Consider the following 19,194-nt stretch of genomic DNA (forward strand, 5'->3'; position numbering starts at 1 on the left):
GGGGGGGGGGGGGGGGCTGGGCTGGCCTGATGCGTCCCGTTCTCGTCCCAGCTGCTTTCTAAGACAGAAGGCTCTGAGGAAGAGTGAGGGCTGGTTAGGACTGACATAGACTCTCACTTTGCTGGCCCCTGACTTTTTTTTTTAAAGATTTTATTTAATTATTTGACAGAGAGAGAGATAGCCAGCAAGAGAGGGAACACAGGCAGGGGGAGTGGGAGAGGAAGAAGCAGGCTCCCAGCAGAGGAGCCTGATGTGGGGCTCGATTCCAGGACTCTGGGATCGCGCCCTGAGCCGAAGGCAGACACTTAACGACTGAGCCACCCAGGCGCCCCTGGCCCCCTGACTTTTAAGACTCTCTCTAGCCTGGGTGCTTGGGGTTTTCTGGAAGTTAAAAAGGAGAAGGGGACTGTGAGTGGCTTCCTGGAGGAGATGGGAGAACAGGAAAGGAGCCCCCGGAGGGGCCAAACCTCACTTACAGATGAAACTCAGGGGGTCCTAGTCCTGCTGCTCCTGAACCCAACAGCTCGTCCCCTCCCCTGGTCCCTGGTCCCTCCGCAGCCCAGAGTTACAATCTGCTGCCTCCCACCCCTAGGATGAGGCAGAAGGAGACAGAAGCAAAGCCTTTTCTTCCACTTACTGTCCTTCAGAAATTCCGTATCCTGGAGCAAGGGCTGGAAAGAGGGGAGACAGCCGAGGCCTGAAGAGGCTGGATGGGTGACAGCTTTGCTCAGTGGTCAAGAGCTCGGGCTCTGGAGTCAGACAGAGGTTTGTGGTTTGGGGCAAGTCACTTGGCCTCTGAAACTCATTTTCCTCCTCTGTAAATTGGGGCCAATAATAGTGTTTTCCTCACAGGGTGGGTACCAGGATTAAATGAGGTAATTTAGGTAGAGTTCCTAGCTCACTGGAAACCTTCGAGAAATAGTCATGTCTTTGTCTTTGTCTTACTATCTAAGGAATGACTGAATAGGGGAAGCCGTTTTGTCTTCCTGGAGGAAGGGGCATACGTGAGAAAACATCTTTAGTTTTTGTTTTGTTTTTTTGAACCCAGATCCTCACCTCACTTTATCTGGGGCTGGGTCCCCAGAGCTGCCACTCAGGGCTGGTGGTGGGAAGGAAGGTAGGCCTCCTGAGTCTTCACTACCCTGGCCTCTGTGCCCCTGTCCATCTGCCCCTTCCACCTCCCACCCCAAACTGCACTGCCTTGTCCAGGAAGCCCTCTGGGGCTAGAGCCCTTAGCGAGCGTTCTTGATTTCTTCCCTCAGTCAGTGTCCGCACATCTGGGTACAACAGCTGCTTCTCCCTGGGACGCCTGCGTCTTGAGTAATCGGTGGGAAAATTGGAACCATGAGATTGGCAGGGGGCTCTGAGAACTCTTGCAGCCAGACATGATGTGCGTTTGGATGGGTCTGAGCCAGCCAAGGGAAGGCTGTGCCCGAGAGGGCCCCGGCCGCCATGTCTCCAGGCAGGAAGGGGCTTCAGGCTGCACGCCCCAGGATGAAAGGCAATAGACCCCAGGATGAAAGGCAATAGACGAGGGATACTGCGGCAGGAGGGGCAAAGGGTACAGTTAGAAGGACTTCCCTGCAGGGTGGGAGGGCTGCAGCCCTGCGGCACAGCTGAGAGGGGGCCCTGTCCTGGCAGGCTGAGGGTTGGGTGGGTGTGGAGGTCAGGCAATTCGGGGCAGGGGTGTCCTTTTCCTGCACAGCGTGAGTGTGTGAGTGAGCGCCTGTTGGGTGTGAAATGCCTCTGATTCCTCCGTTACAGGCAGGGGAGGGGGGCCTTCCTCAGGGTTAGGGGGTGAGTGGAGCAGATGGGGGTCTTGGGCTGGGAGAGGGCAGGTCTGACCCCACCAGCCTTCCAATGTGGGGTGACCTTGGTTGGGCGATGCAGATGGGCCCTCCAAGGTGCTATCATTTGGGATCTTCTGTGGGCACTCCAGTAAAGGGCCTGTCCCCGTTTCTGGGAGGAGAATCAGGCCTGGCTTGTTGGCTGTCTGTCCTGGGGACCTCATTCTGGGGACCCCATGTTTTCTGTGTCGTCCTGCTGTCTGTCCTCCTGTCTGTCTCCCACCAGTGTCTCTGCCCCTTCGGCCCCTGCTCTTCCCCCAACACCCAATCTCCATCCCTCCTGGCCCCCCAGCCCCCCAGTGACCCCTAAAGGGACGGCTCCTAAGGCTCTGCCTTGCCCTGTCCCTGCGCCCCCTCCAACCCCGTGGCCCAAGGCCCCTGCCTGGACCCATCCCACTTTGGGAGCCCCACCCTGGGTCCCTTGCTCTCTCCAACTCCTCTCCTCTGGCTCTGGGCATTCATTCACGACTTTCCTCCTTTCCTGTCCCTTACCCAGGGCTCCAGCGTGCAGCGGGAGGGAAGGCTCCAGGACTCTGTTCCCTCTGTTTAAAGTCTCCAGGTTAGTAAGCCAGGAGGGAGGCCTCCCCCCAGCACCCTGCCTCGCACTGCTCCTTAGCCAAATGCCTCTGCCCAGCCTAGGGGGCCAGAAATGGGGGCGGGGGGCTATCCCCGGTGGGCCCGGGCCTTTGCCAGGGGAGGGGACAGCAGAGACTCGACTCTGGGGAGGACAGCTTGCCTGGCGGAGAACGTGTCTATGTGTGCATGTGAGTTCGTGTGCGCGTGCATGTACGTAGGAGTGCTGGCTGCAAAGCCTCCGTGTGGTCGGGGCTGGGAACGGGGGAAGGAGGCAGGGGCTCTCTGCTGAGGGGCCTGGGGGCCTGGGGAGAGGGGATCAGGAGAAGGCGGCCCTTCTTATGGAGGGAAGCCCGTTTTCCAGCGGAGGCCAGAGGGTGGGGGATGGGACACGGACCACATCCCACCTCAGTACAGCTCTGTTTAGTTTATAGGCACTTGCAAACCTGTGATCTTATTTCATTTATTCAATGATTCCATCATTCATTCATTCATTTGTCCATTCGTTCATTCATTCATTAAAGATTTATCGACTCCCTTCTCCGTGCCAGGCACTGGGCTAAGGTCTGAGTCCAACAGTGACCAAGACAGATAAGAGTCCTGCCATTGCTTAAGTGCTGAGAACACGGAGGGTAAGGAGTTGGCTGAATTCACCGGCTGTGGAGCCTGGGCTGTGGCTCAGCCAGCTGACTGTAGAGTAGCTGCTCCCACTCCAGGACCGTGACTCCGTGCCCCCCTGATGCCCCTGTCCACCCCTGCTCCCCTGCCAGCAACTGCTCTGTACTTTATATCCCTGTAGAATGTCCCCTGACCTGATGGCAGTCCTCATATAGTGTGCCCCTGCGAAGTCAGTGGCAAGTGAGGCCTCAGGTCCCTGGGGACTTGGGCAGCCTCGCTGGACCAGTGCCGAGGCCACTTCAGAGGGCCTCAGGGAGCCAACCTCCTACTTCTGTGCCCGGGATCAGCAGCCAGGGGCAATGGACTCGAGAGGCAGCCTGACCTGGGTTCAAATCCTCACTTAAGCCATTTCCTAGCTCTGGGGGCCTGGGTAAGCCACTTTTCCTCTCTGAGCCTCAGTGTTCCTGTCTGTAAAATGGCAGGGTTGTCGGGCACCTGGCTGGCTCAGTCAGGAGAGCATGGGATTCTTGATCTCAAGCTCGTGAGTTCGGGCCCCACACTGGGTGTACAGCTTACTTAAAAAAAAAAAAGAAAAAAGAAAAGAGGATAAATTAAGGACTGCCCCATGGCTGGCTCCCTTTCTGCCCACGCCCCTCCCATCCCGGGGCAGCCTGAGCCCCAGTGTTTTCTGGCTGCTGCCCTGTCCCCCCACCAGGGGAGCGGGGCTGCAGGATCCCGGTCTTGGCTGTTTGCAGACTCACGTCCTCCAGTCCTCCCTCTCTCTGAAGGATGCTTCAGCCCCAATCTGGGTGGGCAGCTGGGAGAGGCAGCCCTTCTTGCCACTGTGGCTGCTGCCGACGCCTTGATGGCTTTTTAATAACTTTGCTCCGAGACAATCTGCAGAGCGCTCGTTTGTCTGCCTCTTAATTAAAATTACCGTTTTCCTAAAAGAGCAACGAGGCTGCTCCCCCCTCCCCCACCCGTGGCTGCTGCCTGAAGGAGGCAGGAGCACTTGAGACTGCCCCCCTTCCCCTCCACCCAACGCCCCCACCCCATCCCAGTCCTGGTCACAGGGACCACCAAGCCCCCTCCCCACACCCACAGCAGAGGGGCCACGGCTCAGCCTCCCTGGTGGGCTTGGGGAGCAGGGAACCAGGACGAGGGGCCTGAATGCTCTCCTCTCTCACCCACCCTGTTCTGGAATACTCCCTGAGGCAGGGAGCTCAATACTTTCCACGACTTCCTACATCTGTAAAGACAGGAAACAACCCGGTTTCCTACCCTCCCAGAGCGGAATAAGATGTGGATGGGTTCTGGAAAAGTGCTGTGAAGGATTCTTAGGGGTGGGGAGGGGTGGGGACGTCCACGGAGGTCAGTGCCTCACCATTGACTCTGGTTTCAGTTCCAAGAGACCTCTGAGCTCCCTTTGTGGGCTCCGAGTCAGCAAGGGAGTGGGGGCCTAGCGAGGTGGGGGGCTCATTTAGTCCTTGCTGAGTTTGGGGGGGAAATCATCCCCAGTAATAATGAAAATACTAATGACCAATATTTGTTGAACGTTTACTTGATAATACGTGAGTCATATGCTGAGTTAAGCTCCGTTTATTCCACCCTCGCGACCCACCGGCCTGTAGCCTCAGTGCTATCTCCGGTCTCTGTTTTACTGTTTTACGGGGGAGGAGACAGACCGGAGAGTTTAAGTAACATGCCCAAGGTCACACAGATAATCCATTCTGACATCCTCAGCCCTACTCCCCTTCCGCCTGAAGCGCTCTAGCCTCTTAGGTCTGACCTCAGTCTCTCATGCTGTAGGCGGAGCGGTACACCTCTGTCTCTCTCTGCAGTCCTGCGAGCAGGGTTCCTCCAGAGTTCATGCCACTGAGAACTGAGTCTGATGTTCATCTGTACCTTCCTCCCCCAACCCCATTCCTGGCTCCAGACCCTGGAGTGGGGGAAGGTGGAGGAGGGGGACTGGAGGTTAGGGCGTTCCCATTTCCAGACCTCCTTTCTATTGGGGCAGAGTTCCTTTCCATGTAGGGAAAAGACCACAGGGCCAGGGAAGGGACTCGGTGACTTGGTTGTGACAGCAGATGCCGCTTGGTTGTGACAGCAGATGCTGCTTGGTTGTGGCTTCCTCGGTGAGGTCCACTGAATAAACCATTCTGGAGGAGGGGGACACATCTGGGGCCTTGAGATCCAACATCAGGAAGGACCTCCTTACATGTCTTGTGTCTCCAGCAGCTCCCGGGGCGCCTAGCCTGTCTCCTGTGAACCTTTGCCTCTGTGACTCCTCTTCCGGGAGGCCCTCCTTGGTCACCTCCATTTCTGCTTCTCCCTGAAGTGCCCATCCCCGACCACCTCCAGGCTTGCCCCTCCGATTTCCCGTGGCATTGTCAAATCTCTCGCAGCCATTGGCTCTGGACCCAACGGAACCTCCTAGTCCACGGTGGCTCTCAGGGCAGCAAACGCAGTGCCTTCAAGGGCAGGAGATGCGGGAAGCCGAGGACAACAGGCTCCGTGGGAAGTGTGGTGAGGGACAGTGCAGTGCTCCTTAAAAACAGGAAAATTCAAAGACACAAAACAGGATACCACCAGCCAGACAAAATACCTGTGCCCCAGTGTGGTCCCAGTGCGATCCTTGCCAAGCCGTGATTAACACTGCTCATGGTGACAGAGTAGGTGTGTACTAACTGTTTGTTGAATGAATACATGATCGTACACAGGCTAAGCGAGGTGCTAGATACTTTACGTGTTTGATTCTTCCCATCCTCCCAAGGTAGGCACTGTTTCCCCACTTTGCCATTGCGGAAACTGATATCCAGAGAAGTAAAATGACTTAGTCAAGATCACACATATGTGAAAGGGCCCAGGCAAGATTTGAGCCTTGGCTTGCTGTGTCATTCCTGCTCTGTTTGGTCGGGGACATGTGTACACACGCGTTTGGTCCCTGCCCTGAGTGGTCAGTGGCCGCCTGGGCGACATGTACCGTGTGCTTTGTGGGGTAGGTTGAAGGAGGTGAGGGCTGCAGAGGCAGGGAGGGAGCAGATGCCCCTCACCCCAGCACACCCCTCCTCCCTCAGCTTCCGGTCCCATCCCAGCAGCCTGGGGATGGTGGCGTGGTGACAGGTGCCGAGCTGCAGAGATGACAGCACTGCTGATTCCCCCATAATTACCGTCTGATGAGACGCCAGAATTAGCCACTGCACGAGCATGGGATGCAGATATGGGGCACAGTGCAGGGAAGCAGTGGGGGGTGAAGGAGCCTCTCCTTCCAAGCCTGGGGCCCTCTGGCAGTAGGGCAGGGTCAGCACTGGGGAGGAGGAAGTAGAATAGAAAGGAGGAAGCACTGTGTGGTTAATATGGATCAGCTATTATTATGTGGGCTGTGGTTTTCCAGTCCTCAAAGTGGCTAGGCGTACCCCTGAGATGGCTGGCTGCCGGACACGGCATCAAGGGCCTCAGGCCCCTAACCAGAGACAGAGGCAGAGCGGCCGCCCAAGCAGACCCCTGAGGACACCTGTTGCAGCCTAGACTTTGGCTCTGCCTCGCTGGGGCTGTGGGGGATATAGTTGCTGGGAAGGGGTGAACCCCAGAGCAGACTCCTTGAATCACATGAGCAAGGCCAGGCACCAGAGGACAGGTGGAAGTGCCTGGAAGGAGCAGGCAGGTTCAGCTGACCTTGCCAGAAGAGTCATCCAGCCCAGGCAGGAGGAGTCAAGTTGGCCCCCAAAGTTCGAGGTCAGGGGAGGCCTGAGAATTAGCAGCAGGAGGCAAGGGAGGGACATTCTGGTCCCAGAGCAGGGCTGGGTATGTCCTGGGTGCTTGTCACCCTGGCCCACATGCTGGGGGCTGGCAGAGGGCTGGTGAGGGCAGAAGCAGAGAGGGGTCTCCTGGGCTGCTCAGACCTTGTCACACCATTGGAGCAGTTTTGAAGGCCACTAACTAGGAGAGTGGTGACAACATGGGGCTCACTCAGCAGAAGGCAGTGCAGACGGCTGGGGGCTGAAACCAGGCCATAGAAGGAAGGACCGGAAGTGTTGGGCCCAGAAGAGGAGATTCAGATTCTGAAGCCCCCATCCTGCTCTGAAAGGAGAGGTCATAACCTGCCCCTGGATCTCTCTGAGGGCCGTAGGCATAGACGCTGGCTCATTTTAGGGAAGGAGGAAGCCCACATGATGATGGATGACTTTAGAGGTAATGAGTTCTCTATTCCTGGAGGTATCCAAGCCCTGGCTGGATGGCGTTCCTGAGGTCGGGAGCGCTTCCAGCTCCCCTGTGGTAGGCGTTGGGAGGACTCTGTACCCAGCTGACATGTGAGACCGTAGGGCCGCTGGAGGTTCTTTCAGGACTGTGGGACCCCTGCCCAGCCTGGGCGTCTGTGGCGCTGGGGCGGCTCGGCTCCCTGCCACTCCTCCCTCCCTCCGGCCCCACCCTGGGGAAGAGCCCCCTTTAGATCTTCGGCTGTGAGGCCTCCCCCGGGGGGATGGTGCCAAGGGGCTCTGTGCCTCATGCAGGCAGAGGCCTGCTCTAGTGTTCCCCGCCTGGGGACTTGGGGGGACAAGGGGCCCTGGCCCACCGGCTGGACAGACCCACGGATGCCTTGGTGGCAGAGTCGGCACCTCCCTCAGGGCAGCGGGTGTACAGAAAAGAAGGGGGTCTGGGCTGAGAGCCCCCACCGTTGGGGTGAGGGTCTTCCACTTGTCAGCTCTGATCCTGGACAAGGTACTCTCCCCGAACCTCCTCTTGTCGCCTGTAAAGTGAGAGAGGGCAGCCTCACGAGGGGACCCTGAGACCCGAGAGAGCACTGGCCACAGAGCCCTTGCAGACTGTCCCGAGTATGCGCGGTTGTGGGCGGGGGGGCTGGAGGGGGGGGGTCCCTCGGGCTGCTCGGGGTCTCCCGCAGCTCCCAGTGGGCCTGGTGCTGAGCTTGGCCCTCATCACGTCCGAGGGACGGGCGGTTCACTTGAGAAGAGAAGGCTGGAGTCTCCGAGTCTTGCAGGTGGACCGGGAGACTGTTCATTGCTTCCTTCCAGCCTGTGCTCCGCCTCCCTGGCTCTGCTCTGGTGGGGGGTCCGGGGAAGATAACAGGGACAACTTCCCCAAGATGACCCTGGTATCTGATCTGCCGCCTTCTCCAGGCCTCCACCCTCCAGAGTCTCTCAGGTACTAGCCTGGTGTCCCCAGGGAGGTGAAGGACGGGATGAGATCTGACTGTTTGTTCTCTGTTGGCTTGCAAGGCAGTAGAGCGATTAACCCAATTAACCCGTGAGGTGAGGGCTGAGCCTTGGAGGCCCCCCCCCCATCCTGGGCTTCACCTGGGGCAGCAGGTGGAGGCGGGTCAAAGGCACACAGGCCCCTCCCCCTGGGGGGGGCTGAGTACCTGCAGAGGCAGAGCAAAGGCTGAGGCTGCCCCGCCCTTGGCGTTGCCTTGTTGGTTCAACACCAGTCCCAGGGGAGCGGCCTTGAGATTTTGGAAGCATCTCTCAAGTATGTGAACACTTTAGCAAGGAAGCCCTGAACTTGGCAAAGCAGGAGGGGGGCCAAGCAAGTCGCCTTCCTGAGGCGTAGCTGGATTCAGGAGAGACAAATGGGGTCCCCACTGTCTTGCACCCCAGGCTGGAGATGGATTGACCTGGCGGTTGAGGGAGCTCCGGGTGCACTGCGATCTCTCCGGGGATCTTGAGTGTATTGTGTGTACGCGGGCATGGGGTGCTCTCTGTCCATACAGCAGCTGAGATGGCAGATGGGGGAGTCAAGGTGGTGTCTGTGTGCGAACCCCGGTCCTGGCCGGACCTGGGCGTGCCCCTCTGCACGTGGGTGCCTGTGGGGGGCGCAGGTGAGGCGGGCTGTGACTGGGCACTGCTGGTGACAGGTACTGGGCGTGTGGGCGGGTGCCAGCGTGCACAGGTGTGATGCCAGAAGGGTGAGCGAGCAGCTGAGCGCGCGCTTGGCATCTGGAGGTACCAGGACCCTGGTTGCTCTGGAGGCGGAGGGAGCTGTCTGGGTGCTGGCAGAGAAGGGACCTCCTAGGGAGAGCCTGAGCCCAGGCAGAATGGTGTCTCTGAGGAGGCTATGGGGGGATCTGGCCTGTCTGGGGCTCCTGCCCCACATCGATGAGGCGCTCCCTGAACACTGGGTACTGACAACTTCCCCGTGGGAAGACGGGAGTGATGGATGGGGCTTCTGCCCCTCGCTTCCAACGGATTGGGGTCTCAACCCCTGGGACCAGGAGGTCCCCCTCTGGGCATGCTTTCAGCCTGAGGCAACTTTAGGGCTGTGGTCCCTTTGTCCCTGCTCCTGCCCTGGCCAGAGCACCCCGAGGCTCGAGGCCCCCTTGGGAGAGCAGGAGCTCTGGCAGCCTCTTCAGAGTGGCGGCAGAGCTGGGGGCCAGGTGCCTGCCTCCCTTCCTTCCCCCTCTCTTGTGTTCGCTCCTTCCCTTCCCCTCAGCCTGTGTTCCTCTCGGCTGCCTCTCCAAGGAGATGTGGAGCTAACAGGACACCTGCCCTGGGCGCGTGATGGTGGAGATGCCACGCAGGAGTTAGCTCGTTAGTGCGGCACCACGTGGGCCCACGCCAGGGCTGGTCCCAGCTTTTCCAGCAACAGCTTCAGACGGAGGGTGACATGCTCCCCTCTGCGTCTACGCCCCCTCCCTTCCCGGGGAAGTCAATTAGCCAGATCTTCATTAGTTGCTAAAAATCAAAACCGTACAGTGCTGGGTCGGATAAAACTCTGACAGTGGAATGAAAGGAAATCAGGCGATCGGGCAAGACCAGGAGGGAACTGTCCCCCACTTGCCCCCTAGGCTGGTGCCTTTGTTCAGTGCACAACCTGCTTGCCTGTCTACTGGGTGTTATTAGCTTGGTTTTTTTTTTTTTTTTTTTTAAACAAATGAGAGGACTGAGGCTCAGGGAGGCTGCTAACCTGCTCAAGGTCACACAACTAGTCAGTGGCAGAGCTAGGTTTGAACAGAGCTTTCTCATCCCCGAATTCAGTGACTTGTGGTAATGTCATAGTTTTGCCTGCTTGGGGGAGCGCGGGTGCGGGGAAAAGAGGGAGGGTTGTATATCTGACCTTCTGGGCAAGCAGCTGGCTTGGGGCCCTTTTGCAGGGAGAGTTTCGTTTGAGGAGTGTGGTCAGGGTGCCGCGTGGGCCCCTGATTTCTGTGGGTGAGCATCCCCCAGGGCTGGGGTGGGCGCCTGGGGATGTGGCCAGCCATGACCCGCGGCTCTTCTCTCTGGGGCTCAGGGTGCTGGGCCATGTTTTCCACCTTGCTGCCGATTCCTCCTAAGGAGATTGTTAGTTTGTGTCCTCCTGGGGCCTGGGGGTGCTCCCCTGGCAGTGGCTTTCTGGGAAGTGGGATAGTGGAATGGAAAAATCCTTGTCCCTGGGGGCCAGGGTGCCTGGGTTCCATTTCTGACTCTGTCTCCAGCTCCGGCATGATGGGGTCCGGTCCACTCTCTGGGCCTTGGTTTCCTTCCTGTGAAAGGCATTTGGCTGGAGGAAGAGCAGAGAGTGGTTTTCAAGATGCAGGCAGGGGTACACAGAACAGTCTGGAGATGCCACTCCTGCCTGCTGTGGGGAGAGGGCTCCACCACCACACAGAGCCAAGGCACTGAGTCAGTCACAGGCACTGAGTGAGAGCAGCCTGGCATCTTTGATGGCCCCCGGGCCCCCATCCCACTCCTGAGGTGGCCCAATGGTCTCCCCCCTCCCCCCACCTGGATGGAATGGCAACTCTACCGTCACGGAAGCCTCCAGTCTGAGGGAGAAGGCAAAGTCCTTGCACCCAGGCAGCTTCCAACCTACTGAGATAAACAGGGCCCTTCTTGAGTGCCCCTGGAGAGGAGGGGCAGGCCCTGCCCTGAGCCTGAGCGAGGGGACAGGATCAGCAGGGAAGAGTCAAGTGAGGGATGGGTGAGAAGGGAGAGCTGGCAGAGGAAGCCTCTGGCTGGGGCACAAACCCTACCCTCAGGGAGCCCAACACCCGTTCCCTCTCAAATTCTCACTCCCCGGGGAAGGCCCTAGAAGCTCTACTGGGAGCAGCCAGGACCCAGGCTCCCCCACCACGGCTCCTCCTGGACAGGTGAGCTCTCCTTCCCCCAGCCCCGAGGAGGTCCTTTAATTTGATTCCAACTCGTTTACCAACTAAGTAGCCTTCCGTGGGTTTTAAATCTACGCAAATTGCTTTGTGTTTTTCTGCCAGCATGACGCTGTGACTGGCAGTGCCCTGCACCCTCCCCTGCCTCCGGGCTCCCTCTGGGGCTCTGTTGTTCCCTGCCCCACACCCCTCCTGAGTCTCCATGCCCCCCTTCCCTGGGGGCTGGGGGAGCAGAGCTCCCTGGGCATGGGGGTGGAAGGGCTCTGTGGGCACAGGAATGGGCCACAGTCCTAGTCCCCGTCTTCCCTGTGCCACTCCCCCACCCCGCCCCAGCCCAGGGGAAGGTAGTCTGCGTGGTGACTCCGGTAAAATCACTCAACCTGCCTGATCCTCAGTTTCCCTGGCGGTACTACCAGGAGAATCCACCTGCCCCAGGCCCTTCCCCAAGTGGCTCTGTAGAGCAGTGTAGGGGGTTGGGGAGGAGGCATCAGCCAAGGACCATCCTGCCTCTGACGCCTTCTTGCCCTGCCCACCTTCTCCCCACTACTTTAGTGTCCAAGCAGGAGTCCATCTAGAGGGGGATGGGCTCCACCTGGCCTCCTCCCACTTCTCCGTCCTCCCTCTGATACCTGGGGGTGGGGGTGGGGAGGAGAGCTGACCTTCCCCGGGGACCCAGGAATGACAGCTTGCCGGCCTTGCCCCTGCCTCCCTAGTGTCCCTGCTCCTAGGCACCAGGAAGTCACCTTTATTGTCTAACCATCTGCCCCATGCTTTCAAGACAGCTCCCTTCCCTCCCAGGCCTCCCTCTCATGGGTTCCGCTCCCCCATCCTCTCTGACCTCTCTGAGGCTGTCCTGAGGTGGCCTGACACTCAGGATGGTGCTGCTGAGTAGGTGGGGAATGGGGAAACACAGGGGGCAGGTGTGGGGTTTCCGGCCCGCTCTGGGCCAGGAACCGGACATGAAGCCCTGTCCCTCATCCTTAGTCCAGCTCCCTCCTCCCCTCCAATCGCCCTTCCTCCTGTGGCCCGCCCCCACCTCCAAGGCTCTGGTTGGAGTGACAGGGAGACTCAACAGGGCGCTGGGCATTAGCAATTTGGGGGGATATTACACAGGAATGTTTACAGAAAGGCAATTGCCCGGAAAATGACTTTGGTTGCTGTGGTATAGGGCGGAAAAGATGGTTTTAGAAAACAGACACAGATGGGCTTCTGCTCCAGGGACCCACAGACAGACAGCAGGGGCTGAGGGCCACGGGCACGTGAGGAACACAGAGCCAGGGGCGCCCAAAGACAGAGAGGCCGCTTCCTTCAAGGGGAGGGGGAGGGGGAGGATGGGGTAAGATGATCGCCTCACCTGGGCCAGGTTCCCTAGGCCCTCTGCAAGCTTAACCTTTGTCCTCTGGCCTCTGACCTCCCAGCACAGTGTGGCAGGATGGAGCTGTCATGCTCAATGGAAGGTGGCAGCCGCCTCGGGGCTCCTCCTTGGTGACTTGGGCTCCTCTTGTTTGGCTGTAGATGGGGGGTGCTGGGGGAGCCTCGAGCTGCATGTGCTCGTGTGTGTGTGTGTGTGTGTGTGTGTGTGTGTGTGTGTAAAGCACTTTAGGGTCTGAGCCAGGCCCTCCAGTCTTCCAGCAATCTCCATGCACCCCTCCTCTTGCCCTGCCTACAGGCCTCACAGGATCTAGTCCCGGGGATTTGTGAAGTCCGTGAGCCAGTGCCCAGCCCCCATCTCTGCCCAGGCCATGGACGGGGCACACCTGGGAGCCCTCTCAGGCCTCATCCAGCCTCCTGATCTCTGGGGACAGGAAGACAGGGACCTGAACTCTGGGGTCTTGAGCTTGGGTTCCTCACAGCAGGGGCCCTAGAGAGAGACCTCTCCTTTCTGGATCTTGTAGCTTCCCTCTTCCTTCTACTTCCTCCCCATCCTTGCTCTTCTTCCCTCTCCCTCCCCCCCTTCCTCTTCTTCACATTCCCTTCCTCTGAAGATGATGTCATGTGTGAATGTTGCCCAGTGGCAGCCAGAGGACAGAGTAGTGACATCTGGGGTAAAGACACGAGGTGGGGGTGGGCTTGGTGGCTCATGAGATGGTGTCACTAAGACTTGGGGATCTTAATTCTCATCATGAGTTACAGTGATCTCATGTCAAAGAATGCAGAGGAGGATAAAAATAAATCAGGCTCATAAATAAAGGTGGAATTTGGAACTGATGGAACAAACAATGTGGCCGTCTTCCCAAGCGCCTGCGCCTTTATTCTCGGCCGGCCACTGGGGGGCGCCCACCTCCTCCTGTCACCCCAGCCCCAGGTGTGTGTGTCCCTTCCCTCCCCCCCAAGCCCCCTCCCCTCTGGCCCAGGCTGGGAAGGCTGAGCTGAAGGTGACAGAACCCACCTTCCCCGCTTTTCCTCCCCCTCATTCCGAGCTGGATCGCACCAGTCTCGGGCATCTTCTCTGGGGCTTGGATCTCCGACTCAGCAATTACGATAGGCCACACCTGCGGGTCCTTGGACAGATGGCAACTCCTCTGACCCCCACTTCTCTCTCCGGCTCCCCCAACCTCCATCCCTCAGGGGCCTTCAGTCCCAACCTCCCTTCCCCAGTGTATCCCACCTCTGTTCCTCCCTGCGGCCTCCCCACCCTTCCCTTTCCCTCTGAGCCCCCTGCCCTTCCTTTACACCTTCAACTCCCATATCCCTGCTTACCCCCTCAAGGCCTCTCTGTCCCATCTGTCCCCTCTGCCACCCCCTCAAGACCCCTGCCTATACGGATCCCTCGCTTCCCTCCCCGCCCCCTGAACGGGAAGCATTGGTCTGCTCATGGCCAGGGTGCCCTGAGCCCGCTGCTTGCTAGATTGGAATCGATCTTCAGCACTTTTCACTGGACTGCTCAGTCTGGGGAGGGTCAGGGCCGCTCTGGGGACTCGGTGGTGGCTGGACCAGGTGCGGGGCTACCGGGAAGGCTGTCTTGCTGGGGCCCAGGAACCGATGTGCCAGGAATGTCTTTAATTCAAAACAACACACTTTCTCCTCCATCGTCTTGCCAGCTTCTTAGGGCCGGGGAGACAGGGGCAGGGTTTAGAGGGGAACATCCCCATTTTACAGATTAGTGCCCTCAGTCTCCGAGACGGAAGAGACTTGTTGACTGAATGAATAACTAAATGAATGGCTACTCCGGGATCCCTCGGGGAAGGAGCTGACTTGAAACCCAGGGTGTCTCTGGCCTGCGGTTCTCTTCCTCCCAGTGCCCTGACCTCGAGTGCCTGGTCTGACTCAAAGACTCGGGCTCATGCCCAAGTCGTTTGAGCCCCACAAGCCTCCTTCTCCTAAGGGTAACAGGATGGCCCCACAGCCCAGAAGCCCAGGTCAGTCCTCCCAGTCCCCTGGGGCCCAGCAGAAAGGAGTGAAATAAGCACAGAGCGGGAGCCTCACCTCTCCTCCCCCCACCCCAGCTAGTTTCAGTCTTTGTTAAATAAAGCTGAGGATCTCGAAGGTTCTTAAAGAGAAGCTTCTTTGCAAATCAAAGCCCCTCCTTCACACTGCCCCTCAGAGTTAACAGATTGTCTCTCCTGCCCCTGCTTGCCCCTCTCTCTGCCACTCCCCAGAATCCAGCTCCTGCCTCACCCCTGACTCTTCCCTTCACCAATGTCTAGGCACCTGAGGGTGGAGCCCTGACCTCAAGAAGGCAGGGACAGTCCTTGATCTGCTCATTCAGCCTGCTGGCAGACCTCCCCCCTCCCCCACCGCCCACAGTGAGATTTATGGGACTGCAGTCATAAATAGGGCTGCAAGAACATGTCCATAGTCCACAGCTGCTCCCCTCCACTGCCCGCTCCAGCAGCCCGGACCCTCCTTGCCAGCCCCGCCTTGCCCCTTTAGCCAACGTGACCCCTGGACCTCCCCCAGTCCCTGCCGGTCTCCATTTGCCTCAGCCCAGACTTGCTGAGATCTCCCCCTAGGAGCCAGGGAAGGAGGCGCAGGCACGGAGGGTGGGAATGTGATGAGCAGCTCTTCTGGGTCAGAGGGCCGAAGGGCAGGGGGGGAGATGAGAACTGGAGACTTGTCCCCTGCACCTGTGTGTGTCCAGGGCCCTCAGAGGCACTGTGAGCCTGGCTGTCGGGCACAAGGAGAGAGGTCCCTCTGGCTCAGGCGAGGCTGGGCCAGACTCTAGACCTGGGGTTCCAGCAGCAAGGCCCCTGGGCAGAATCCACCCCTGCCTGGGCAAAGATAGGACTATGGCCATGGAGGCTCTTCTCCTGCCCAGTTGTACCCAATACAAGTCTCCACGGGTGCTGAGGGGAAGTGGAAGAGAGAGGATAAGGGTCATGAGGGGCAGCCCCCTGACTCTGGTTGGGGCTATTTCTCCGGTGCCTAGAGCACCCCCACCCTGGCCTCTCCTTCTCTAGGAGGGCTAGACCTTCATTAAGATGGTCCCAGGGTTCCCAGCCCCACTCAATCAAAGGCCATCTTTGAGAATTTCCTCCAGATCAGGGACCCTCTGCGCCGTATTAACTCAGTATGTTTTTCCTCAACTCCCTTTGAACTTAAATACGTTTACTTAAAAGGAAACCTTATCGCTTTACCATCCCAAGGAATGAGATCCATGAAATCAGTGGTTGGATCTCCTATTTGGGGTTTTCCTAATCCTTATGAAAATAAAGGTGTAAGTATTAAACTGTGAAACAGCGCTCTTCCCAAGGTCAGCTCTCGCGTATCTGGACCTCACTTTTGGGAGCATGCCAGGAGGTGATGACTGCAGTGACAGGGACAGGTGCCTGGGAGGGGAGGCAGGAGGGACCTCAGACCCAGTGCCAGGCTGGGGAGGGGAAAGAGGAACAGAGAGGAGCACCTAGTGCCACGTGGCGTCGCCGTTGTTCTGCCAATAGATGTCGAGGAAGTGCGGTGGGAGGGGATGAGGCCAACCTAATAGACAGTGGGGCCAAATCCAGCCTCTACCTCTCACTGTGGCTTTGGGCGTGTCACTGGCCTTCTCGAACCTCGGCAGCCCCATCTCTGAAATGGGGCCACAATGATACCCCCCCCCAATAGGGTGTTGCTGGCCATGATGACGGCGGTCAGTCAGGCCTTGGGAAGCCATGGAACTCTGTCTGTGGAAGCCATTCTTTCCTTAATTTTGGTGGGAGGTGCTGGATCCTGGGTCCTCAAAGGCTCTGTCCCCCAGATCTACATGCTTCAACCACAGCCCAGGAGGTGTGTGTGTGTGTGTGTGTGTGTGTGTGTGTGTGTGTGCTGATGTTGGGTGAGGGGTGGCTTTTCCTGAAATGTGGCTGAAAGTCTTCTTTCCTCCTGTGGCTGAGCAGGAGGTGACTGGGGCCTGGCAGTGGGCCTAATGCACGGTGGATACGGTGGATATGTGGAGGAAGGGGGCCAAGGAGGCGTGGCAACTGGATGGAACCTGGCTGGGTCCCAGAATCCCCAGCCTCCTCCTCTTTGCCCCATTTGGCCCCCCTATGTGGGGGTGCATTTGTCTGCTGCAGTACCAGACACCCCTGGACCTAGGCTATACTTAGGGGGTGCGGCTATGAGACGGGTGGATGGTGGGGCTGGGGGTATGCTGGGGAGACTGCGTTTGTCTCCCAGTGGGGAGACACCTGGCAGCTGGTGTGGGTGGTACTCTGGAACCGCTGTCTTCTGCTGGGCTGTGGAAATGCAACTTTGAGGCTGGAGGGTGGGAGACAGCAGAGCTGGGCCTGGTGAGGCCAGGGGCTCAGGGATGGTGGGCATATGGGAAAAGGATTCAGAATTCTGCGTGGGGACCTCAACCCCCGGCCTTCTCTTTTTTTTCTGCTTCTGTACTGTTCTTTGTCCCCTGTGCATCCCTTAAAGGTCTTGAACTTGTGTGTGTGCGTGTGTGTGTGTGTGTGTGTGTGTGTGTGTGTTGGGAGGGGAGACTGAAGAAAGGGAGAGCAGGGGGAGGGAAGGGTGCCAGGGGGAGGGCTTGAGCTGTTCTGTCTGCTTTCTTTCTCCTTTGAGTTTGTCCCAAATCCATCTCTCTCTCACTGTCCTCTCTGTGCCCAGCCTCCCCTGTCTGTCCATCTGTCTGTCTCTGGGGAAGGAGGGAAAAGGGAGGGGGTCCCATGCCCCAGACCCTGGGGCTCCATCTCCTTGCCGTCATTACTCCTTCCCCCAGTATCCTAGTCCTGGCCCCTTTCCAAACCAACCCCCAGCCTTTAGGACAAGTGTGTCCTGGACATGCTAGTCTGAAGAAGGAGGCTAGGGTCCTCCCCACACTGTCCCGCCCCCCCCCCCTCCTTAGAGGCTGCTCATGAAAAGAAGACTCCGCAGACTCCTTTCCATATCTTTCAGGAACCATCTAAAGGAAGCACCCCTTCCCTCACCTGTTCATACCCGCAGTAGGAAGGAGGAAGGGGATGCATGGTTAGAGATGTCCAGGACCCCTGCTTCCAACCCCTCCTTGGCCTCAAAAACCAGTACCTCGCCTGCAGTCATTACCCTTCCAAACCCACCCGAAGAAGAGCAGGAAGCCAGACCCTGCCCTTGCCCCCCAACTTCCTTGGAGCCCTCCCCCTGCTGCCTCTTCGGTCCCCTAGTTGGGGGGGGGGGCAGTCCCGGTCTGATCTCAGCCCGGTGCCTCTTGCCCCGCCTCAGGCCTGCCAGTCCCTGCAGCGACCCCCGGTGAGGGCTGGGCGGCCCCAGGCCGGGCGCCCCGTGACCCCCCGCCGCGCCCCCTCTCCCCTCTCGCAGATCCGGAGCGGAGCAGCCCCCCCATGCTGTCTGCCGACGATGCCGAGTACCCGCGGGAGTACCGGACCCTGGGGGGCGGGGGCGGCGCGGGCGGCGGGGGCCGGCGCTTCTCCAACGTGGGGCTGGTGCACACGTCCGAGCGGCGGCACACGGTGATCGCCGCCCAGAGCCTGGAGGCGCTCAGCGGGCTCCAGAAGGCGGACGCGGACCGCAAGCGCGATGCCTTCATGGACCACCTGAAGAACAAGTACCCTCAGCACGCCCTGGCCCTGCGAGGTCAGCAGGACAGGATGCGAGAGCAGGTGAGTGGGGGCTGGCTGTGGGCTGGGGAGGGGTCTGACCCCGTGCTCCCCTGCCCCCGAGCTCTGATTCTGTGGGGCAACTGAGGAGAGAGCCGGAAAGGGGGGGGGGCGACAGGGAGTCACCCTGGTTGGCCTTTTCTGGAGCCTGGGGAGGAAGGGGATGGGGGCTCCGCGTCCAGACTTCTGTCTGCAGTCCTGGAGTTGGGAGCGCTGGGTGGAGCAGACAGCCAGAGAGGAGGCTGGACTGGGCTGACTGACGGGCAGGAAGGTTGTCTTGGAGGCCAAAGCAGTGGTGGGGAGGAAGGGGGGGACAGTCTTGGGGACTGACTGTTCTGGGCCTGGAGTTCCGTCCCGCCTGGAGTTGGGACTCCTGGGGTGGCCCCTCGGTGACATGGCCCCTTGGGAGCTTCAGTAAGCTGGATCTGCTGTGCCCCCAGCCCCTGTAAGAGCAGAAGCCAGAACTCCTGGGGCCTTTTGCCTCCTCCCTACCTGCCCCCCCGCCCCGCAAAAGACTCGCTGTGTGACTTTGAGCTAGAGGATGCCTCGGTTTCTCTCCTGCCATCAGAAAGGCTTACAGAGGAGTCAGGGTGCCTGCTTCTGGACCAGGGCCTGCCTCTTTCTAGCTGGGATGGGAAGCTTCCCTTGTAAACCTCTCCCAGATCCTTGGGTTCCTGGATGCACCTCTCCATCCAAGTATGACTTTCTTGTCTGTAGGAAAGTTCTTTCTTGGGACAAGCCTTCTGCCTCCAGTCCCACATTGGCGAGATACCTTGATGGCCGCGGAGACCCAGGCCTTGTCCACTCCAGGAGAAGCGGAGGAGGGGAGGGTGGGACATCCCATCCACAGTATTTCAGTCAGGCCTGGGGGGGGGGTCCCTGCTCCCACACCTGTCTTGCTCCGTCCCCCTTTCCAGGAGATGCTGGGTGTGGTTGGGAAAGGGGAAGAGTGTCCCCACTCCTTTTGTCACAGCAGGCAACCAGGACACATTGGTGCACCTGCCCCCTGATGTCACCTCCAGTTCTGACTTGCTTTTGCCTT

General features: G+C 59.0%; 1 protein-coding gene across 1 annotated transcript in view; it reads left to right on the top strand.

Moving 5' to 3' along the window:
* The window catches only part of SRCIN1 (SRC kinase signaling inhibitor 1), a 68,616-nt gene that overhangs the window by 6,380 nt on the left and 43,042 nt on the right, over positions 1-19,194 (top strand). Inside the window, exon 2 of the mRNA XM_040640727.1 lies at positions 17,854-18,155. Coding sequence (XP_040496661.1) covers positions 17,854-18,155 — 302 coding nt within the window. The remainder of the gene's footprint in view (positions 1-17,853; positions 18,156-19,194) is intronic.

The sequence above is a fragment of the Ursus maritimus genome, unplaced genomic scaffold (assembly GCF_017311325.1).
Source record: "Ursus maritimus isolate PB19 unplaced genomic scaffold, ASM1731132v1 scaffold_24, whole genome shotgun sequence".
Classification (NCBI taxonomy): domain Eukaryota; kingdom Metazoa; phylum Chordata; class Mammalia; order Carnivora; family Ursidae; genus Ursus; species Ursus maritimus.